The 24,189-nt window shown below is 43.1% G+C and overlaps 1 protein-coding gene across 1 annotated transcript in view; it reads left to right on the top strand.

Annotated features, from left to right (window-relative positions):
* Window positions 1–21,059, top strand: part of SLCO3A1 (solute carrier organic anion transporter family member 3A1) — a 215,388-nt gene extending 194,329 nt beyond the window's left edge. The window contains exons 8-10 of the mRNA XM_054042741.1: window positions 1,830–2,005; window positions 6,169–6,233; window positions 11,497–21,059. Of these exons, the coding sequence (XP_053898716.1) occupies window positions 1,830–2,005; window positions 6,169–6,233; window positions 11,497–11,876 (621 nt within the window). The 3' untranslated portion in view covers window positions 11,877–21,059. The remainder of the gene's footprint in view (window positions 1–1,829; window positions 2,006–6,168; window positions 6,234–11,496) is intronic.
* The last annotated feature ends 3,130 nt before the right edge of the window (window positions 21,060–24,189 follow it).

The following is a 24,189-nucleotide window of genomic DNA, read 5'->3' as shown; positions in this document are numbered from 1 at the left end:
AGCGTGGTGGAGCTGATCGCGATCGCGGCTTTTTTTTTTTTTTTTTTTTTCGCCGCGTGGGGCGGCAAAAACCCTGGAGCCGGTCCTGCTCATGCCAGCTTTATTCTAGTTTAATTACGTTGACTTCAGTAGAGTTGCATCAGATATGGATTCATGGAAGTAAGAGCAGAATTGGGCCAACTGCACAGAAGAGATAGATCTCTCCTTCCAACTGTATATAAGTCACATGGAACGATCAGCCAGTTCAGTGCATAGGGATGTGACCCACTTGGCTTCCCAAACAGTCAGCCATAACAGATGGGCTAGCAAAGTTAACTTAGCTCCTGTCTATGCTGGGATTTTTGCACCAGGATAGTTATTGCAATCTGAGCATGTTGGTGCAACCCCCCGTGGAGATGCATTGTGCAGGGCTTGCATGGTTGAGTTTTACCCTGTTAACTTACCAGGACGAGTCACACTAGTGCAGCTCATCTGCATTAGGACTTTGCACTGGTGTAACTACACCGATATCGTTACACTGGTGTTATTTGCCCTTGTCTAGACGAGCCTTCAGGTGGCCATGTCACTGATGGGAAAGGGCCTCTTTACATTCATTATTGCATGCCAGCCATATAGTCACCTGCAGTCAAATCATTAACGTTCCTAGGTTCACCGAGCGCTGAGTTTTTGTGTCCGCCGCCCTCCATGCAGTTATTTTAGAAGGCAATGCTTTCGACTCCTATGCAGAGAAAGAGATCAATGTCAGAAAGAATAGACTGGAGTCCCCACGGATCCTTGTATCTGTGGAGGCACTGAACTAGAACACGTGCTAGTGTGGAGCCCTAAAGAAACCCCAGCTTAAAAGCGGAGGAATTTCTATTTGAACCTTGGAGGTTTTATTTTATTGTATTGTATTTTATTTTTGTGCTCCTTTTTCTTATACGCATGTGACCTGCAAGCCTAGCAGCCTTGCAAAGACAGACAAGCAATGAATCATTTATGATCGTTTTTGCTCTCTATTCATTAAGGGATTCCTTGCTATTATTCTGTGTCTTAATTGTGCTGCCATCCCTCCCATCAGAAAGTCCGGGAGGGGTGAGTGCAAAAACATCTGTGACTGGAAAACAAAGCCTCTTTTGACGTCCTGTGCTTGCAGGAAAGATCAAAGGGAATGCAGTCGCTTTTTCCTCCTTCTGATCGCATATTGATAAACTTTATCTTGTCTGACTGCAGCTTTCAGTTCTGTGCAAATCCTTCTAAACTAGATGGCATCTGTTAGCCCTGTTAGCCCTTGAGGTTGGTTCCATAATCACCAGTGTCTCTGCCACCTTCCCTTTGATACCTACCTCGCTATGAGAGTAGGCACGCATCCTGGTACACTCCCTGCCGTCTTTCAAGGCGCCAGAATGAGGCAGTTGAACCTGCAGTAGGGAAATGTGCCTCTGTGTAATGCTCTCTGAGGTAATTATAACAGCCAGGGGTATATTGGGAAGCAGTTGTAACTTTAATACGGCAATATTTTATCTTGATGCGGGTACACAGAGCCTTTCTTTCTTCTTTTCACAAGGGTCCGACTTGGTGGTAATTTTCTTAGAGCCACATTTGTTTGAGATGTTAAAGGACAGGAAGCAAAGAACAAGGAGGAGGAGAAACTACGCTGCCGGTAGAATGCATTGGAGCTGGAAAAGCCTTTCCAAACCAGCTCAGCAAGTGACTTATTAGTGGCTAATTAATTGACCGCTGGAGGGTGCACACTTGCTAGTTGGCAAACCCCTCCTTGTAAAGTGCCTGTTGTTTTGGAAAGTGGGCCTTGTTCTCCCTTAACCCCCCTGCCCTGTGCTGCCTTCCAGAATCTCACTGCCTGCTCATGCCTCAGTTTGGTCCCAGCCGAGAACGCTACAGTAATGCACGGAAAATGCCCCAGTCCTGGGTGCCAAGAGGCCTTCTTGACATTCCTGTGTGTGATGTGTGTTTGCAGCATGATTGGAGCCATGGCGCAGACGCCGTCAGTTATCATACTCATCAGGTAAGAGCCGTGCTGAGGATCTGATGAGTTGCTTGGCTCTCGATCCATCGCTTCTTTCAACAGGCTGCCGCAGATTAATTGAAAACTGAAGGGCTCCTCCCCTGGGTCTAGGTCGAGGGGGACCGTTGTTGCCCACGGCCCCTGGGCATGTGGGGAGGATGGACTCCTGGCGCTGAGTGCTTCTGACTACCATTGGAGTTGACAGGAGCCGCAGACGCTCAGCACATCTTGGGATTTGACCTGCTTGGAGTGGGAGGGCACTACAAAATGACCCACCCTTATACATTCAGCTGCACTGAATTCAGCCTGAGAGTGCCCTTTGGCTTCAATGGGGGCTCAGGCCCTCTGAAAACCAGGCCCCTTATTATGTGCGCATCTCCCATGTAGGCCCCTGAAAGAAGCAGCCAGAGTTTCAGAACTCAGCATCCCAAGTAGGGTGACCAGACAGCAAATGTGAAAAATCGGGGGGGAGGGGGGGGGGAATAGGAGCCTATATAAGAAAAAGACCCAAAAATCGGGACTGTCCCTATAAATCGGGACCTCTGGTCACCCTAATCCCAAGTGCAGTGGCAGTTGCTGGATGCTGTGCATGCATCAGTCTCTTTGTCTCTGCAGGTCTCTGTTAGGCTCAGGCTGAGCCACTCAGCACAACCACATTCATTGCTGGGGTAGCGCCACTTACTTCAGTGTTTAATACTGACCTGGGGAAAGAATAAGGGAATTGATTCTGTGCAGCTCAAGGGGCAAGGAGGGCTGTGAATCTGGTAAGGAGGGGTCCATGCAGATATGCTGCAAAGGAAAAGGTCAGACCTTGTTCTCCCCATCCGTCTAGAAACCGTGAAGTGGAAAGGATATCAGGAAAGTTCCGCTTCTGTTAAGGCTAAAATCAGTCAGGTGGCAGGATCGCAACTGCGTGACACCTGCAAGCAGTGGTTTCATGAGGCTTTTTTAGAGATAGCCTAGAGATCCTAGGAGGCTGCAAAAACAAACCGAAAAAGGACTACGGATGGATTTATGAGCTGGTGTAGGACAATGCGCACGCATCACCTGAAGCGAAAACTCTCATGCTGGCCCAAATGCTGACATCAGTGGGAATTAGAGATGCTCAGTATCTCTGGATTTGGCCAGACATGCACACAAAGACAAAATCATCATCTCCAACTGAATTACTGTGTGCTATTTCCATACACAGACCTTCCAGGCAGCTACACACACACACATCTATCTGCCCCCTGAGATGCGTACCTAACTTTGCCTTTATTCAGAATCACTGCATCCATCCAGGCCATTGCTTACAGCCTATTCTAATCACAGGTGCAATAAGCAGATCCATTCTGCGGCCTGGAAAATGCCAATAAAATTCAATCAATAGGGTCTGTGTTAGAAACACTTTTCAGTGGATCTCAGGCAGATCTCTTATGCGAGGGCATGTCTCCCTGCAGAGTATAGAATGAGATATTCCACCTACTAGTTCATTTCTCTCCTGGCATCTACAGTAGCTAAACGGAAATCGAATTTTCAGCCATCAATATTGTGGCAAAGGTAATTTGAGGCTTGAAGGGTTCTTTGTTGAGAGAAATTATCAGCACTTGAAGAATCCTGAATAGCGTCTTCTTAATGTGCATTTTCAAATTAGACAAGCCAATGGCCAGGTAGGAAAGAGAACACAAGAGAAAACAGGAAATGTTAGAAAACTTCAGTTCACAACCCTTTGAAATTGACAATTTACAGCACTAAAAGTCAAATCTTAACTATATTCCCACCAGAACCACCAATATCTATCATAAATGCACAGAAGAAGAGGCAGTGAAGGGCCAAGCATCACCTGGTGTTCTGGACACTCCACAGGTTTGAATCAACTGATTCCACAAACCACTCTCACTTGGTATGAGGGGCCCAGATGTTACTGATGATGAGTTTGAATTGGGATTCCCAGCTCTCCCAAATCAGCCAAAAAGAAGCCCACCCCGGCTGACCTGGTTGCAATTGTGCCGAACGTAGCTGAGCAGCGAAGTGTCTTCTCCTGGCCCAGCCAGCAGGAGCATATTCAGAGGATTCACCAGGATATCTGGCTCTTTCCACACCCTGGAGTCTAGTTTAAATGTCCACACTGTAATCTCAGGCACTGAAGTTTTCAACACAGCCTGGAACCAGATAACTAAGGAGACATGAAGTTATGGGAGATAACTTCATGTCATTCCGGGATGTCCTAACAGTGCTGTGATCAGAGATATAAAGGATGTTTTTGGGACTCTCTGGTATTATTATTGTTGTTATTTATCCATCACCCAAAGGTGTGGTAGGTGCTACACAGACATAAATTAAGACAAGTCACACCCTGAAGAGTTTACACCCTTCGAGCTCAATCCAGTACCTATTAGATTCAATGGAAAAATTCACACTAATTTCAGTGGGAGTTAGATAAGATCCTAAATATACAAAAACAGGTGAAAGAAAAGGAGGAACATTAATGCTGGTTGATAAGTATGTTTCACACACAAAAAATTAGAAAAAAATTCCCTCTTCAAATTTTTCAATTAAAAATCAAAAACTGACAACTTTTCATTTTTTAACTGAAAAAATGTCAAACAAAAAATTAAAAATCTATTTTTTATTTTAAAAGTTTCAACTGAAAAACTTTAGCCACTTCTAAAACAACCCCAAAAAAACAAAACACAACAACCTATGTTAGAAAACTGACTGAGGTTATGTTTGGTAATCCTCTATTCTTCACTTTTTCCCTCCCTTTCACAGGACCTCCTTTGAGCCAGGCCATTAACCACTGGAACGCCTTTGCAAGCGTTGAGGTGGATTTTTCATCACTTGAAGTCTTTTAAAATCAAGACTGGATGTCTTTCAAAACACTATTCCCCTCCATTGCACATGAACAGCGGGCACCCATTTCAAGCACAGGTGTCTCTAACAGAGACCACACAGGGGATTAATAGATGCAGGGACCTGACACTTTTAAGTTTCCTTTCAACACAGACCCCTTTCATCAGGGGTTCATTGCCCTGCTTCCCTGAACCGTTATGCACTGTGGAACATGAAGTGCTGAATAAGAGAATGCATGTTCATAATCAAAGTAATCCCTGGTAAAATTCCAATGACTTCAGTGGGTTTATACCACTGGCATGACTTTAGCCTATAGCAGAGGTAGGCAACCTATGGCACGCGTGCCAAAGGCGGCACGCGAGCTGATTTTCAGTGGCACTCACACAGCCTGGGTCCTGGCCACCAGTCCGGGGGGCTCTGCATTTTAATTTAATTTTAAATGAAGCTTCTTAAACGTTTTAAAAACCTTATTTACTTTACATACAACAATAGTTTAGTTATATAATATAGACTTATAGAAAGAGACCTTCTAAAAATGTTAAAATGTATGACTGGCATGAGAAACCTTAACTTAGAGTGAATAAATGAAGACTTGGCACACCACTTCTGAAAGGTTGCCGACCCCTGGCCTATAGCATCATATGAATTATGTGAATAGGAAGTTAATTCTTGTTCTTAAGGTGTCTTCAAAGATTAATGCCAGCGAGATAGAGTGGGTTACATTCAAAGTGAAGGGCCATGATTAGCCTGGCCTATTATCTTCCCAATTTAAAACTAATCATAAACTAATCTCACTTTCACAAACATCACCCTCTATGGGCAGGTCTGTGTATCAACCTTTGCTGATCTGGCTGATTTAATAGCTAGACCTGGGAATGACAAGTTGGTCATTTGTCCTCTCTGCTATTTCACTCACATTTCACCCACCCCATCTCACACACAATTAAGTTATAATAAAAAGGATTTTGTTGGTTTATATCCTGCTGATTCAAAGCATCTGAGGCCTGAAAGGGAATACAGGGATTCTATAAATGATAATTTACTGGGATGGGATTTGCCTTTTTTTCCTTTCCAATGACAAGATTAGTTCCCATTATTAACAACGCAGCTAAATTCCAGAAGCCATCACGTGGCTGCAGCTGCAATTATTTTTCAGGCTTCAGGCAGTTGGACCAAGGGGGAAGAAAAAGAAAAGAAGCCCGTTAATGATTTTCTGAAGGGGTGACAGTGGCGTCCTGATTGACAGCAAAGCACAGCGATGGGGCTTGTTAATTAAAGCAGTATGATGACAATCAATTTCTCTCTCTCTCCCTTTCTCCTCTGTACAGAACAGTGAGCCCTGAACTTAAATCTTATGCTTTGGGGGTGCTTTTCCTGCTGCTCCGTTTGCTAGGTACGTGCAGTGATTTTTTCTTTCTTCCCCCGCGCCCTAAAAATGAACGGAATGTTTATATGTGCATCAAGGTGTGAGTGTCCATTGATTCCCCCCCTTTGGATGTTGAATGCCTGTTCAATGCCGTCATTTATCAGTGGGGTCTGAACCCAGGAGATCCAAGCCCTTTCTCTGCAGTGCGGATGGAAGGGCCTCCAAGGGTCCTGGCACATGCCTCTCCTGCCATTTCAGTCACGCTCATGTTGGAAATCGTGGGGTTGAGTGAGAAACCCTCCCTCCCAACTAGTTAATTCTCCACAGTCATTATTAACATGTCAGCAGCTTGTGAAATTACTTCTTTATTGTGCTTCTGACTTACAGGGATAAACAATTTCACACCACTTTGAGGATAGGAGCTTTGTTACTCCATTGGGTGGCAGCTGAGTCCTCCTGGTCTCTGGGGGAGGAAAACAAAAGGAAAAAAAAACAGGCTGAACCTTAATGCTATCTCCTGGCTTAATCTCCCATTAAAATACATTTGGTCAAACGGTTGGCTCAATGTATGTCTCTTCATGCCTGAATAAGAGAGAAAACGTTATCTGTAATTGTTTTTTCCCTTGTAACGGGATGACTGTAGGGGAGCGGGCTTAAAGGCACAGCCCCTGTTTTTCAGAACTCCGGACCAAATTCTGTCTGATCCATTGCTCTGGGTTTGATCTCACTGATGTGTTCTGTTGGTATTCTACTCGTGGGTTTCTGCTGATTCAGTGGGACAGATTTCACTCTCGCCCAGTAGGAGCTGAATAGTCCCTTATTCTATGAGTGCTCCCAGTGATTTCACTGAGCAGGGTACAAATCAATGAGAGTCAGAATCTGGCTCCATGTTAGTTTTTTTCAGTGTTGATCCATCCACTGTGTGGTTGTAGTAGAAGGATTTTACCCCATACTATGACAGTGTGGTATAGACACAAGTGCCACTATTCCAATGAAGCCCTTCAGGATTTGGCTACTCGTTTCTTCTCTGCTAGGTGATTATTTACTTGTGCAGTTCATTGGCCTTCACAAGGGCAGCCTGTTTTCTTTCACAGAGCGGGGTGGAAAACCCTACAGTCCCATGTATCCCACTGAATGGTCTCTGAGTGCAAGGTCCTTATTTTGCATCAGAATTCTGGTGCCAAGTTTTTCTCCAGGAGCCAGTAAAATGCATGAGCATAAAGGCCCAATCCAGTTTCCACTGACATCAATGGGAATCTTTCAGCACTGGTCAAAGGTCTGAAATCCACTCCCTCATCGAAAGCTAAATGCTTTGCTCAGAAAAGAAGAAAACACCACAAGCCTTTGGTGGCTGATCCAAATCCCACGGAAATCACTGGGAGTCTTCTGGTTGACTTGCTTGGACTTTGGATCAGGCCCTTAACACACGGTGTTTCCTTTTGCTGTCCATACTGCTTTAGGTTCTTGTCCTGTTCTCAGCTCTTGCAGGTTGAATGCAGAACATGGCAGTTAAGCAAGGAAGGGAAGATGGTTTTTGATTTTGCAATCCAAATGTAAATGTATTTGCGATGGTAGTTACTAATTTTCTATTATTGTAGCTTATTATTGTTGTTGTTTGAGAAGTCTGTATGTATAATTCTGTGAGGGCTAGGTTCTGCTACCAGTACTTGGGATAAGATAAGTTTCAGAGTAACAGCCGTGTTAGAAGTGGGCTGTAGTCCACGAAAGCTTATGCTCTAATAAATTTGTTAGTCTCTAAGGTGCCACAAGTACTCCTGTTCTTCTTTTTGGGATAAGATAGAATCATTGAATATCAGGGTTGGAAGGGACCTCAGGAGGTCATCTAGTCCAACCCCCTGCTCAAAGCAGGACCAATCCCCAGACAGATTTTTGCCCGAGCTCCCTAAATGGCCCTCTCAAGAATTGAACTCACAACACTGCGTTTAGCAGGCCAATGCTCAAACCACTGAGCTATCCCTCCACCCTTACTCCTACATTAGTTGCATCTTACTCTTCCATTAGTCCCCTTGACACTGCAGTAACCCTTTTTTGTAGCAAAACACATGCTGCCCTATCACAGCAGAATCCCTGTGGAATACGATAATACATCCAGGAGGATATCACCTATGGGACTACACAAAGGATAAGGTACTACTCAGTGTGAGTGAAGGTATCCAAAACTCACCCTTAATAATTTGAGGTTTGAGGCTAGATTGATTTTTAAAAGCTTTTTCAGTTCACCTTTAAGCTTAGACTTAAAAAGCGACCAATAATAGCTTCTTCTTGAACCAAAGGAGAGTATTAAATATCTGAGGTACGAGACCCGGAGGTGCAATCTGAGTTAATAGATTTTAGTAAGACAGAGGATGCTTCTTTAAACAGCTCTGCAGCTTCTGAACTAAAATATATATAGCAGCAATTTGTGCAACACTTTGTAATAAGAAGTAAAGCATGATTGAATCTCTTTAATATTCACTGTAATAACATGAAACATGACTGAATTCTCCTGATATCCTGCTGGATGTATTATCTTATTCCATAGGAATTCTGGTATGATAGAGCAGCATATTAATGTCTTGGTATAAAAGTGTTAGCTTGGTTTCTTAGAAAAGAAACTAAAACAGTTCCGGTGGAGCCCCAATGGTATTGAAAGCTGCAGCTACTATATAAGAGGCTCTGATATTGAGATTCTTTTCCAAATACCATCTCACTTCTTCACATATGCTGTCATTGAAAGGACCTGAATCAAAAGTGCATATCTAAATACCCCAGTAGCAGGGGAAGTTCAGATCTGGATTGGAACTTTGCATCTCAAGCTTATCTAAAGGTGAAAAAACATTTGCAAATGGCACAAGTCAAACACGTCTGGTAATTCCATCCTGATTGCATTGGCCACTGTCAGCTTTAACTATGCACGTCTGAAATGGCAAATAGATTTATGCATGACAATACGATCCTGGACATTTCCCTTCCCAGATGGTGTTTGCAGTTTGTCCCCAAATCATGCAGCTCAAGTGCAATATCTGGCTACCAATGGAGTTTCTGATATTTTAGTTTTAAATCCAGCCTCCCAGCGTCACTCAGGGTGACACACTGAAAGTGCCAGGCGTGCCCATCGAGCCGGGCTTTGGAGGCCACAAAGCCTGCAGCCATAGACCTCCCTTAATTCCAAAGCACTCTAAACGTCAAGTCTAGTCTCACTTGTTAGAAGTCTCTAGCTCTTGTCCTTGTGGAGATAGCCCTGAAAAGGTCATCAACGCAAACTGGTTGCTAGGGTTGAAAGTCTTTCACAGCTGTTTTTCCTAAGGACCTTGGTTTATTCACAGCTTCCATGTACCTCAGGTTTGGCTCTTGGGACCAATGAAACAGATCCCAAGAGCTTACGGGTGTTCAGATCAGAGTCTTTTGTTCAAGCCAACATCTAGTTTTTACTCTTCTTATGGCACTCTAGAGCGAGTTCAGCACTGGGATGTAAATTGGATTCCATTCTGCCTTGCGTATCATCAACACCATCTGTTAGCTTGGTTCTAGAGACACCCCAGCCAAATTTTCAGATCCCAGGTTGAGTTTGCGGTTGCCCGCACCTATTTAAAACGAAAATCACCTTGTAACTTGAAACCGGCCCAGCTTCATCTGGAAAGCATTGAGAAAACAAATAGCGAGCTGTGCAGTGTCATTTCTCAGGGCATTACCACACTTTACATCTGAAGGGAATGTTAGCCAGTTATCTATTTTTATTTACTGTTTTATATCCCTGGTGTTAATAACAGGTTAAAGGAAGTATTGAAAGCTGACATAGCCTGATAACTTCTGCATTTATTAGCCGATGTGAAAGATCAGACAAAAATCTGCAGAGTTCTAGTCATTAACAGAGTGAAGTAAAGAGGTTTCACATCCCAGAGGCAAAGGAGAAGGCAACCAATGTATTTGTATTCCTGCCATATATTGTCATACAGCAAAGAAATGGCATTCATGTCAAGCTAAGGAGCAGTGTCTCATTTAAGCCAAGAAATCCAAGGTTAATGATGAAACTTGATCTTTAATTCATCATCTCTCTGCCAGATAGTGCAGCCCATATGTCTCTCTGTCTAGATATGTATTTCTAGAGTTCCAGTCATCTCAGTATCTGGAAATGGGGTGGTATTGGCCAAATTCCAATAGGAGAAATTATGTTCTGCCAACCTAAAATTAGCTCTGTGGTTTTATTGGAGATGATATTCTTCTTCCCTTCCTGTCCTAAACCCTAGTAGTGATGTTATTAACTAGTTTTAAATAAATGTTGTTTTCCACCCCCAAAAATATCTTAGAGATGAGTGAAATGATTCCTACTACATAGAGCATCCAGAACTTTCTTTTGATTGTTAAGGGCTCGGTATTTAGGTGCACACAAATGCCAATTTATGTGCTCAAAGGTGGGATTTAGATCTCCTCTTTTGGTGCCCACTGTTTGTAAAGCACTTGTGGATCTTGTCAGAATGAAAGATATTTATGTATTTGATGAAATAAGACTGGAGACCCCTGCGTTATCCAAGCAGAAAGGGGAAATCAAAGATTGTATTTCTGTGTGGGTTTAATGAGACTTCGGGCGTTGCTTTAAGGTCGTGGCCCTGTTATAAACCACTCGCAGCGGAGTTCAGCTGAGAAATTTGCCCTTAACTGCAGTGATTCAAAGAGCGAGTTCTGCTGTGGTATTTCACTTTGTGGGATAATGACAGAATCACTTTCTTTCAGGTCCATTCCCCTGCACTTATTAGAGATCATTCTCCCTCTTCCTCAGATCCTGGATCTTGACGCCCCCAAAACTTGAGGAAAGTTCAGATCTGGATCTGAACTCCACGGCTAATTTCAGGCTTTGTAATGGACTTCAGCAAAACCCTAGATGCGAACACAATGAACGTTTTGATCAGGATCTAGAGCCAAGTTTCATAGCTTAGGCCCCTCTCTGCTTCTTTATGAAACTCTGTGACCAGCCTTAATAGGCTGTGTTCAAACAGCAAATCAGAAGTGTAAGGACAAACTACTTAAAACTGAGTTGTGATGTTTGTGGGATAGTGAGCGATCACCTCCATAACCTTTGAACCCAGGCCAGTTCTTCAGGGGATCATGTGGGGTGACAGTCCCCACCAGATGTGTTTAGTTTGCCTAGGAATTAGAGATCCTGAGAGAACCACAAGATTTGTTGGTGTCCATCAGCCTTCATAAAAAATCCCCTTTTCACTCACTATGGCTGAGTCCTGTCCCTTTACCCCAAGGGTCACTACAGCGTGATATGTCTCTTTTATTTTGACAGGTTTTATCCCACCACCCTTGATCTTTGGGGCTGGAATTGACTCAACATGTCTGTTCTGGAGCACGTTTTGTGGCGAGCAAGGAGCCTGCGTATTGTATGACAATGTCGTCTATAGATACCTGTATGTTAGCATTGCTATAGCCCTGAAATCTTTCGCATTCATCTTATACACAACCACCTGGCAGTGCTTGAGGAAAAACTATAAAAGATACATCAAGAACCACGAAGGCGGACTCAGCACTAGTGAATTCTTTGCCTCCACTCTCACCCTAGACAATCTGGGGCGGGACTCTGTGCCCCAAAACCAGTCACAGAGGACAAAATTTATCTATAACCTTGAAGATCACGAATGGTGTGAAAACATGGAGTCTGTTTTATAGTGACTAAGGATGGATGAACTCTATATTAATAATATATGGGTCCTTTTTAATTAAAAGAGAGAGAGAGAGAAAATAAAATTTAAAAAAACAGGAAACTTTTGTCCTTTTCTCAAAAGCCAGAGCCAAGGATTCAGAATAACAAAATCTTTAAATGGGATCATTTTTGAAATCCTGTTGGAGTGCTGGAAAGAACACAAAACCACTCCGGCTGGGTACCAGCCCCTGTGATGATGATAATCTTCCAGGATAGAATCACCTGCCAGGGCATTGGGAGCTGCAAACCCAGGGTTTTGTGGGAGACCTCATCAGATGGACATTCTTGGGCACCTGGTGAGAAGAAACAAGCAAATAACGGCAATTCCAGAATAAGCGTTCGTGACACTGCATGCCATTAGGGATCGGTGCAGCCCTGTCACCTCTGCAATATGGGCTAAAGAGTTAGCCAGTCTGGGTGCTGCTCAAATCCAATGCACTCTCTCAATGATGTCAAAGAGAGAACAGTGCTGGAGTTATTAAACTACTTACACTCTGTCACCAGCCATGATTCCATGTTAGATACTTTGAATGCTGCCGTATACCCTCTAGCCAGCACACATTGATGGTCAAAGGCTCCATTGTCCTTCCAGCAGATCTCAGATTTCGGTTCTCTGTGAATGGCTGTGCTCAGATCTTTAAAACCCAGTAAAGTTCAAGTCATTTGCTTACACTTGCCAAATGTTCTGTCTTTTTTTTAAAAACTCCAAACATTTGCCTGTATAATCCTTTTAAGATTTTTTTAAACTCCTTTCAAATCTATATTAACCCTTAAATCACCAACAGTGTTTAGGGGGGGGGAATTTATTATACCAATTGCATTTTTTTTTTCAGTTTCTTTTCAGTACGCCACAAAATCATGTGAGGGATTCAGCTAATCCAGTGCATTTTTTTTTTTAGTCTTTATGCCTTCGTTCTGATGCACAGTCAAACCAATGAGGACATGCATTATTAAAAAGAGATTAAAAGAGAGAGTGAATGCTCCGTGTCTCTATGAAAATAATTATCAATTGGAGAATTCTAGTATGATATAATAATTTACAGATTATTTTTTCATATGACATATGACTTGGTGAATACATAGATGGACAGACCATTTGTTTATGTACTCTCCAGTTTTTAAATATATATTTTTTGCAGTCGAAGGTCAGGTGGGAGTGTTCCTTAAAATTTGTGTGTGTGTGTGTGTGTGTGTGAGAGAGAGAGAGAGAGAATACTGAACCCAGTCCTGCAACCCTTACTCAGACAATTTCTAGTCCCATTAATTTCAAGGAGACCACTCATGTGAGGATACGGTGCAGGATCTGACTTACTATGGGCCAAATGTTGCCCTTAGAGTTGCATTCAGGGCTCCCATAAAGGGGCAGAATTTTCAAAAGCACCCAATCTTGGCCATTACTCACTTGGACCAGAGTTAGGGCAATACTGAGCACTTTTGAAAATCACGCCCAAATCGTATAGGAGACGCCCCCATGGATCCTGGGGAAGAACTGGCATTATCTTTTGAATTAGAGTCTTGTCCAATGCCCTTTGAAATCAAGGGGCGGGGGGTCTTTCTATAGACTTCAGTGGACATTGGATCGGACGTTTCCTATATAATCTTTTTCCAGGGCATTCCTACTGCTAAGCAATAAAAAGTGGCTGTGTTTAATGAATTTTCTCCAAGCATAACTGAAACCAGCCATGTTTCCAATGGAGTAAATGTCAGTAGCATTTTAAGGGTTAGCATTGTTAATTCAAAACCTTGGGTTTTTGGTTTGTCTTTTAAAGTTGTTGTGAACCTGCAAACATTTAGAAGCATAACCTGTCACAGGACGTAGCTCCCATGGATCCCGGGTGTGGGTGAGCTTCCCAGAGTCCTGGTCATTGCTGGCAATGGACACACCAAAATCCTCATCATGGAACAGTGAGGTTAACTTGCCACTCGTGTTCAGTACCATTTTAGCAGACCTTGCTCTAATCGAGACAGTTAAAAGCTGGCAGCATAAGACTGCTTCCAGCTGACTTACTTTACTGGCGTGTTTTGTAATTTATGCACTGCATTAAATGTTCAGCAACAGTAAGGGCAAAGAACCCAGTATATCAAATAAACTGCACTGTGCCAAATACTCAACCAATATTGTAACTATCTATGTTTTTATTCTTGGCTTGGAGCCTTGTACAGAATCATTTGGTAAAGAGAGGAGTGGGAGGGTGGAAAAGGAGCATTATGCAGTGTCATTTGTATCTATTGGGTGGTAAATGATGCTTTTAAGCCACAATATTTAGATCAGTTTATTATATCCTGTCTGCTAAAATAGAGATACTGCATCCATAAGCCAGTGAATTAAACAAAGGGACAGGTTGCATAACTGTCTCATAAAATATGTATAATTGTCAAGTATAAGCCTTTGAAATCTTTCTGTACAGTTTTCCTTATTTTGAAAATTTATTGCTTATAGAATGCCGCCTTTTTCAGATGCTAGCTCAGAGTTTTATACTACGCCCGCATCACAAACAACATGTCTCAATGCCTGATTTCTTGAAAATCTATAAACCCTTTTGCCGTTTGGATTTTTTTTTTCTCTAAAAATCCAGGGTGAATGAGAATAATATGCGGGCATGACACAAAACAAACTGAAAGGCGTCCTAGAGCTGTGGTTTGTCAGTAATTGAATGTACAATCAAAAGCCCATCTGACCAGTGTTACGGAAAACAAGATTGCAAAGCACGAACTGTCGCTTCACTTGTTTGTTTGGGGGATTTTTTTATTTTTACTTTTTTTTTTTTTAATCTTAATCTGATTTCTTGGTTGTGTATGGGAAGCTCAGCCTGATCTGGGTTGTTTTATTACTTTTGTACCTAATTATTTTGTATCTTGTGAAATCGTGATTTTCTGTTTCTTTCTTTTGATAACATTGCTTTTGAAAAGCTCTTTTTTTAGGAAGCATCAGATCCCAGTATCATCAAGGGCTTTATTCATAGAGTTTTGGTGCTGTCACAGGGGAAAGAGGTGTATCCGTGCATGTAAAACAAAACATGAAACCAAATTCTCAGAGTGCCCCAGCTTTTTCTTTGCTTTGCTGATTTCAAAGTCCCAAGCCAGTTTTGCATTTTCCCTACTTTTAATTGTACAGTCGGGGTGAATAATCTCAACTCAGCCTCCTACACCCCAAAAATGGGTGCCACATAGCTTTAGGGGGTACTTAACTTCCTTTTTCAAGAATAACTTAACCATGCAGGAAATGGAATTGGAAAGATTCTCTTCCTGAGAGGACAAAGCAGAGGCAAGCCCCAAGTTCTGAAGCTCAGATCCTACATTCCCCCAGGTTCAGGGCCTTTGGATTCAGGTTTTTTGTTGAGGTCTATCTCAGATTCAACAGTGCCCCCAAACCCTGTGCTTTGCTGGTGAGAGCCTTCTCAGGAGATATTTTGGGAAATGCAGCATACCATTTGGAGCCTGATTCTCTTCTCACTCTCACAGATGTAAACCAGGAGTGGCTCCAATGAAATCGGTGTAGGGGGGATCCCAGTGTGAAAGTGGTACAAGTGAGAGCAGAATCAGGCCATTAGTACTTTGCACTTTGGGCTCGTTAAACGACAGGGTGCATTTTGAGACCATCCCTTTATACTTGTGGAAATCATCTCTCAAAGTTCCTGCCCCACCTATTTGCTTCTCACCAGAGCAAAGAGCATTCTCGGGATGAGGAGACATCTTTCCATTCAAATTCCTGGCCTACCTTCCCCAGGGCTTTGGTTGCACGATGACATGATGGGGATTTTAAGTTCTCCTGAATTACCAAGCCAAACCTGCCCACTTCCCCCTGTTCAATACTCTCTGGAGAGCCCATGCATTTGAGGCATCAAATCTCAGCTCTCACCCTACCGTTATCCTGTCTGAGCAGGATATGAGCCTTATGGGCGAGAGAAGGAATTCACTCCCAGTGAGTTGAACTAGCAATGCTTAAAAATGAAATGATGGGGTGAGAAGACATTTGAAGAGGGATTTAAGAATATCCAAATAGCTAGGGCATGTAAAAAAAATCTTTTAAGAAAATCTTTAGATAATCTTTATATTCTCCCTTCAAAATGCAGTACGTCATCCCCAGTTATTTTTCGTTAACTAAAGGGATGCTAAGGGCTGTGCATCTTACCCACACCTCTCTGCATCAGCCAACTGTGCTTTCTCCCAGGGTGCACAGTGTCTTGGGAGGGAAAGCAGACTCAATTTAGCAATCAGCAGTCTCATTCCACAACAGACCCAGAGGCAACTTCAAGGCTACCAACACTGCGAGTTGTGAAACTTTACCAGGAGCCAGAGTTGCTGCTGCTGTTCAAGAATATTTCTCACAGCTGGACATGTTGGGCTCAGCGCTTCCCTGTGATTCAGATGATCTAGATGCGTTATTTGTTTTGTTTTTGTCAAAGGGAGTGGGAAAAATTGGTGTTAAAAGTTCTTAGGCATAAACCTCATAGGACTGAATCTTTTTTTTTTTTTGGTTCTTTGTTCAGAGAGGTTTCCAAACAAATTCCCACTCTGCCTTTAAAGCCAGCTACCCACATATATTCCTCCCTAATGTCACATGAGCCATCTTTAGAGATATAAGGCTTCTAAATCACACACACACATTCTCGCTCTTTAGCTGTGATTAATGTGTGCAAAGTTCACACCATTTCTTTGTGCCTGGGGCCCTGGAAAAGCACCTCCTAAGTATAAGCAAGAAAGGTCATGATTCTGAGCTGCTTTGACCTTTAAGAGAGTAAGAGAGAACTGGCAAAGGCCCCTGCGCTCTTCTCCTTGTCTAAAGCAAAGTTCACTTGCTCCCATGTTACCTACTCTTGTCATGACTCACCATTCCATTGAGCGGGGTTCCAATCCTGGAAGGTTGTGGCACTCTCAGTTTTCTGTGACTTGGCAGTTTCAGTCCCCTGCGGCATGTCCTTGCTTAGAGATAGCCAAAATACACTTATTGTAAATGAGCATGCAGACTGAAGGGAAGAGGGCCAGTGATTGTTACTTGGTATAAGCCCAGCTTGGTGTGATCTTATGATGGATCAGACCGACTCTAGAAGGGAAGAAATGACAATGAGAGGGCATTGTGGCTGGGTTTTTAAAGGTCCCTAAGAGAATTAGGCACCCAACTTCAGCTGGCCTTCAATGGGATTTGGACATCTAACTGTCTTAGCCCCATTTCAAAGCCTCAGCCTTTAGGCATCTTTTCCAGGCTGTCCACTGGGCTCTTTCACCAGCCTGAATTTCACACCAGTAATTTTGCAAAGGACTGTTAAAGTTCCTTTGCCTAAGTGGTGCCTTTCCCCCCACTTAATGATGCCAAATGCAAATAATAAAATTCAGTCCTATCAAGACAATAATCTCTATTCAAAGACATTAACACTGTCATTTACATTGGCTTGAGAGACCAGAACATCTCATTTGGTTTCGGCCCATCAGCTACACTAAAAACATGACCCGTTTTTTCTTGCTTTTACACATTAAATCTGTCATTCCTTATAATCTGTAAATGACATTTTTCCATTATTCCACTGACTTTTCCAGCAAATGCAAGTCTTAACTCAATTGCTTCACTAGAACATACTCTCTAGACGGTTTTTAGATATTGGGTATTTTTCTTTTAACTCGTGTTGCCTAGTAAAATCTTTGGCTCTGATCTTGTTCCCCGAATTCAATGGGGCAGAGGCAAGTAATTATGAGCAAAATAGTCATGTTCTTTTCCTTGGAATGAGTAAAAATATATATTATCATTGTGTTTAAAGAAAAGAGAGAAAATTATGAACAAAAGCTGCCAATTGGCAAGTGGGCGGGAGCAGACAGTCACAGTCTGATGTGAAGAGTCCCCATAAAAAAGGAAAATACCAGTTATATTCCAACAATTTCAAGTGCAACAATTTTTAGAGCGATTCTCCATGAAGTGGATGCCACCGCTGTCAATAAGCAATAAGAAACACGACAGGAAAAGCTGGGCAAATACTTTATTAGCAGAATTTCCATTTCCAACCCCCCTTTGTGAATTGTCAGTGAATAGCTTTAAAACTTCTCTAATTTATTTTGCCAAAAATTTCTGCATATAATCCTTTGCCTGTAGATTGATTGTGAACCACTTATTAAGAATATTTGATACTTGGCCTGGCTTGGTTAATTTTGATTGGCCATATAAGTCAGGCAGGATGTTTCTGTTTCCAAACCAGATGAATGTAATTTTAGAATCAGGTTTTTGGTGCATCTATTCATGATTAGGAGGCCAGGGTCAGATCCTTCGCTGGTATAAATGAGCATAGCTCTATTGAAATTAGGACAATTAATACCAGCTGAGGATCTAACTCTAAAAATTCACTGTTCAGGTACATGAATAGCTGCTTAAATTTCTCAGGTTCTGAGAACATTTCTGCCAGTTAGTCCCTTCATTAGAATAATCACAGAGAGCAACCACAAAAGGGTCATGAACACTGGCAAAGCAAACTGGTACCAAAAGTTAAGTATTTGTGGAAATTTGTTTGCATTGTTTGTACAGCTATACTATCAGGCACAATAGACTCGTAGAAGTCAGCATCGTGAAAGGCCTAACATGTCATAGGCCATCTACCTAACCAGGTTGTCAATCATCAGGACAACAAAGAGTTATCTTTCCTCTGCCCAAACTTTTTTGCCCTTCAAAATGCTTATCCTTCCTACAGAGTAGTCTCACCCAAACATTGATGCATTTACCGTTGTCAACCCACATCTCAGTGTTGTCTTTTGGGGTCCTCGTGACTCTTGCTAACACAAACTCGAATAAAGATGCAACCCTTCTCCCCCAGTCCGTGACGCCTTCTGCCAGACCTGAACGCTCTAAGGCATCTGGTGGCTCCCTGACATTTCCACTTGCTGAAAAGTTCTAGCCATTGTGTCTTATTCCTTAGTGCATGAAAGCAGTTCCCATCATCCACACCTGGAAAGCATCTGTCCTAGATCAGAGCTCAACAGGGAAGTCCAGTGGCCCTGGGACAAGATCACTTTTGCTTGAAAATGCTATCTCTTGTTTCTCTTTGGTGCAATGCCCAACTGGCTGGGGGAGAAGAACTGTGACCTTTTTAAACCCATAGTGCCTACCATTGAAATGGAATGCTGTGTTGTTTTGCATTGTATTATACGTGATTACCATGTAAATAAAGTATCAGAAATTTGGTGTTCATTAGATTTTTGATGCAACCCACAACAACAATATTTCTTCCTCTGCTATATGGGTTTAAAAACCATTCCAGACCTGGGAATGTTTGTGGCTGTGTAAGCTAGAAATGCATCAAAGGCATTCAATGGGAAAGCAATGTTATTGGGGATCTGATTTCTCTTTCATTGTTTTATTTATGCAGGGGGTTAATGGTGGGGAAAGTTTGCCAGGCCAGTGTGACCTCATTACTCTCCTCATCCCCTGAGATCTTTCAGTTGTAGTTCCAGCTGAGTAGAGTGGGAGCGTTAAGCTCAGAGCAGGTTGGGAAACAAGCTTCCCTGATCCGACTCAGGCAGCTAGTCCCTCCAGGGCTGTAGCAAACATTGCAGGCTTTTAAGCAAATGGGAACTTTAGAGACTTTTATTCCCGGCCTCCATTCTCTCCTCCTTATCTTTTGCTCCGTAAAACTAAAGGCACAAAGTGCCAGTGTGTTAAGGTGCAGAAGACCTGCCACCTGCCCCAGTCAGCATCATGTTTGCCCTTCTAGAGAACTTCCAAATCCTGACAGAATCTTGTTTTAATTTTTTTCCCATTCTTAGAAAGTTCATGTCTTCCCTGGTAAAACTTTGATGCCACTGCTCTTGGGTATGAGACCTTCCTTGAGTGATATCCCCAAGTGCATGAGATCTTCTATTAGCTAAAAATGGCTAAAATCATTATGGGGTGTGTTATCAGGAGTGTCATATGTAAGCCAGGGAGCTAATTGTCCTGCTCTACTCGACACTGGTGAGGCCTCAGCTGGAGTACTGTGTCTGGTTCTTGGTGCCACGCTTTAGGGAAGATGTTGACAAATTGGAGAGAGTCCAGAGTAGAACAACACAAATGATAAACGGTTTAGAAAACCTGACCTCTGAGGAAAGGTTAAATAAACTGGGCATGTTTGGTCTTGAGAAAAGAAGACCGAGGGGCGATTTGATAAGTTTTAAAATATGTTAAGGGCTGTTATTAAGAGGATGGTGATCAACTGTACTCCGTGTTCACTGGATGTATGGGCTTAATCTGCACCAAGGAAGATTTAGGGTAGATATTAGGAAAAGCTTTCTAACTATCAGGGTTGTTAAGCTCTGGAATAGGCTGCTAAGGGAGGTTTTGGAATTCCCATCATTGGAGACTTTTAAGAAAAAGTTGGACAAACGCCTATCAGGGATGGTCTAGGTTTACTTGGTCCTGCATCCGCACAGGGAGCTGGACTTGATGACCTCTCGAGATTCCTTCCATCCTACATTTCTATGATTCTGTCAGACAAGTGCTAGCCATGCCCATGAGACACTTCCATGTGTAGGTCATCCTGTTGAACATGCAAGACGATCCCACCTAGGTTGCTTTGCCTGTGCCTATGAAACTCTTCCACAGAGGTCGCCCTGCTGCACATACAAGATGGCTGAATGGAGATTACTGTGCTTATGAACACGCAAGCCTTCCACATACTTCTCTCTGCCCACTTAAAACCCTCTGTATATGCCACCCTGCCTTTGCATGCAAGAACGTCTCGGCATAGGCTGATGCCACATCCGTTTCCAAGAGGTCATATCACAAGTGAGCTGCAGCTTCCTGCCCTGGAACCTTGATGAGCTGACTTGCCCCCACCTTGGGCTGCATGTTAGTCCATTGCTATTGTGCCAGAGGGGAGGGATTCTTTTAAAAATCCATTGAAATGTGCTGTCTGGACTACTCCTGATTTTGAGGGCTTTTTAGCAGCACTTCTGAAATAAATCCCCACCTGGTTTGGAAAAGGAAATATTTCACTGTACGATTGATTTGGGGGGTGCGGGGGGAGGGGGAGAGAGAAGAAAGAAAAAGAAATGACATGCTCGGTATATTTTGAGTACTGCGTTCTGTATTTTTGCAGCTTCTATTTTCGAGATGAGCCGTTTAGAAATGTGTGATGTGAAATACATACTGTAAGTTTGCTGTAAATTATATTAAAAACACTATTTTCATTCTTCTTCTGCCTCACTGGGTGATCTCCTTGGCATTCCTCTTATTTGGTTCTTGGCTAGCTGGGCTGTCAGGGTACCTCTGCCAGAGAGCTCCCAGCCCCAGCAACGGGGCTTTTAAGGTCTTAGATATTTCTATGTTAACCCCCACTGAATCACCCATCTCTCTCTCACACACACACACGTGTGCACACATGCAGCCCCCCTCCCCCCCCCCCCACACACACACCAGAGGTACAAGTGGGTGAGAGTCCAGGTCCATTTGAAGGGTCATGGGGAAAGAGGAGGGGTCTGGAAAGTCCTGAGGAGGGATTGGGCAGAGGTGTATTGGAGGGACACAAGGAAGATTGTAGCAAGGGCCAATTGAAAGGAGGAAGAGGCAGTTGGGTTCTAGTGGAAGGTTTTATGGAGGAAGGGAACTGGGGCATACTGGAAGTTTGCAGGAAGAGTGAACTAGAGCTTACTGGAGTGTGATGGAGAGTGAGGAGGTTCACAGGTGGTGGGAGATGGTCATTTAAGGGGTCTGGGTGGGAGGGGCAAGATTGCTGGCTCAGCTAATTAAACTATCTCAATTATTCAGCTTTTCATTCATGTCAGTTCAGCTAATGAGAAGCGAAGTCTTTCCTCATGCTAGAAACAAATCAAAGTGACGACATGGGCTGAGCCCTGCAAAGCATCATGGGAGAGTCACACTGGATCCCTCAGGTATTCTTCCTCTAACTTCTGCGCAGTGCATCCCTTTTCATTTCCAGCAAGGGGTCTTTCCTGAGAGAGGGGAAGGAAGGTAAGTTTGGTCCAATTGCCCCTGGGGGCTCAAGTTAATGGGGCTGGGGAGCCAGGAGGGTGACTCCACACTTGTACCATTTATTGTTGTCTAGTGAACTAGGCAATTCCTTCCTTGTTGTTAGACACTGTGGGAGTTGCGTCATGGAGCCAAGCAATGCTACACAAACTAAGACAGGATGTGGTGTGAGACGCTTATATCCTATTAGTGACAAAGAGTGAATGGTAACAGCTAGGGATGGGCAAACATTTGGCATCAATTCTTAGCCAATGAAAAATGCCTGTTTAAACATTAAGACACTGTTTGTGTAAAAAATCTAAATTTTCTAGTTTTTGACAAAACGATGCAAATAAGAAATGTTCATTTTAGTTCATCTGCAATGGAATTATTGTTTTTAAGTGGTTTGGTTTTGTTTCTCTTTTGTTTTCTCTCCCTTCTGCCCTTTTCCAGTGAGGAAAAGGGTAAAAAAACCCAAATCAACAAAGACTGAAAGCCAGAATATTTCGGTTTCTGTTCCATTCAGTTTGAATCAAAACATTTTTATTGGAATTGATTTCCCCCCCCCAAAAAAAAGAAAACCCCCTGAAAATGTGGGGGGTGAGGGGAGGAATGTTAAACGGAATTAAAGTTTGTTTTGTTCAAAAACATTTCTTGGAAAGCATTACCATTTTTTTTTTATCAGATCTAGTAACTACCCCTACTTCAATCTGATCTGGACACCAGGGCTAGCATCTGAGCTCTTGTGTAAGCCGCTACCCACTTTTCGTTGCCCATAGATGGTCCGGCCCTGCGTGATACATCCCACCGCAAAAGCAGCATATCCCACACTACAGTGTCTCTCCGTTACCGTGCTGGGGCGCTGATTCAGTACTAAGCGTGCTGCATCTCTCCCTTTAGCTTTTTAAGCCCCTGTTTGGGGCATTCTAGACCCAGCACGGTGCTGTCTCTGCAACTGAAACTAGCTAACTGTATTTACTGAAGTGCTTTGTTTTGGATGCAGATTATTAACCTTTGTCATTGGAAAATATTACACCTGGTCAAGTTAATGGTTTGAGACTAGAAGATTAATGTGCCGGGTCTCAGGCCTCCCTAATTAGCAGCTGTGTGCCATATGTGAGGTCCTCTCCCACAAATGAGACACATTACCAGTGTAAATAGCCCATTGAAGTTAATTCCCTCCCTCTCTTCTAGTCCTCCTTGGTGTATCTCTTTGCTGTCATCCCCAATCTCCCCTTGTCCTGATCCAAGCTTTGTTGTTGTTGTTATTAATAATCATGTTTTTCACAGGAATACCTAAGGCCCAACCAAGAATGGGGCCCAACTCTGCTCCTCTTTGTGCAGCTCCTAGCACAAAGACCCTGCCCCAAAGAGCTTCCAAGGGAAATAGGCCAGATCAGGGTGGGGGAAGGGGTAGAATACACAAGCAGAGTGAACAATGGAAAGGCAGTGAACAGCATGTTAGTTACAATTTTTGGGGGTTGGGGCAGATAGGAGGGGATCAGCAAACTGGAAAGAAAATGGAAGAGAAGTGGATGAGGAGATTAGGGCAAGGGGGAAGAGGGGCTATGGAGTGAAGCGATTATGAGGAGGGGGAGGGCAGAAGCAAACAGCCAATGAGGTCAGGCAGAGAAAGTCCATTAAAAACTGTAGGAAACTGTCTGAATGTCCACAGGTCCTTGCTTTGGCTGCTTCTGCTCCGACCATCCGAGAGCCTCTGGCCAATTCCTCCTTGCAGTTTCTCCCCAAGATCACTGTAACGCTGCCTTCACTGATTCAAGAGCATGAGTGCCAACCTCAGGGCAGACTGTTGGGAAGCGGGGCACAAAGCCCAAATTGGTTGTGAGTTCTATACTTAGATTTTACCAGCCAATTATCGAGTGTAAACCCCTCAGACACTTTAACAGCCTTAACACAGAGTCCCAGACTCCCAGTCAGTTCCCCTTGGGTGCTCCATCTATGTCACCACCCAGGTAAGCATGCCTTTTTGATAGATGGTCCATTACACCAAGAATCACAGCAATATTCAGGCTACCCCCACTCCCAAAGGACCAGTCACTTACTCCAGGTCAATTGCACCTTAGATCTCATACCAAAGACACTGCTTGTAGCCAATCCTATGATAAACTATATGAAGATTTATTAAATAGAAAAAGGAAACTAGTTATTTACAAGGTTAAAGCAGGTCGACATATATACACAAATGAGTTACAACCTTAAGTTTCAAAAGGTAATAGAAGATTCTCTAATAAGCAAGCTCTATATGTCCTTCAGGGCTAACCCAGGCTAAGCAGCTGGGGATCTCTTGCTTATGCCTAAAAAACTTACCCCTCTACCCCAGCCCAAGCAGCATAGAA

The sequence above is a fragment of the Malaclemys terrapin genome, chromosome 10 (genome assembly GCF_027887155.1).
Source record: "Malaclemys terrapin pileata isolate rMalTer1 chromosome 10, rMalTer1.hap1, whole genome shotgun sequence".
NCBI classification, from domain to species: Eukaryota; Metazoa; Chordata; order Testudines; family Emydidae; genus Malaclemys; species Malaclemys terrapin.
Note: the sequence above shows the minus strand (reverse complement) of the source record. Positions and strands in the feature narration are given on the sequence as shown.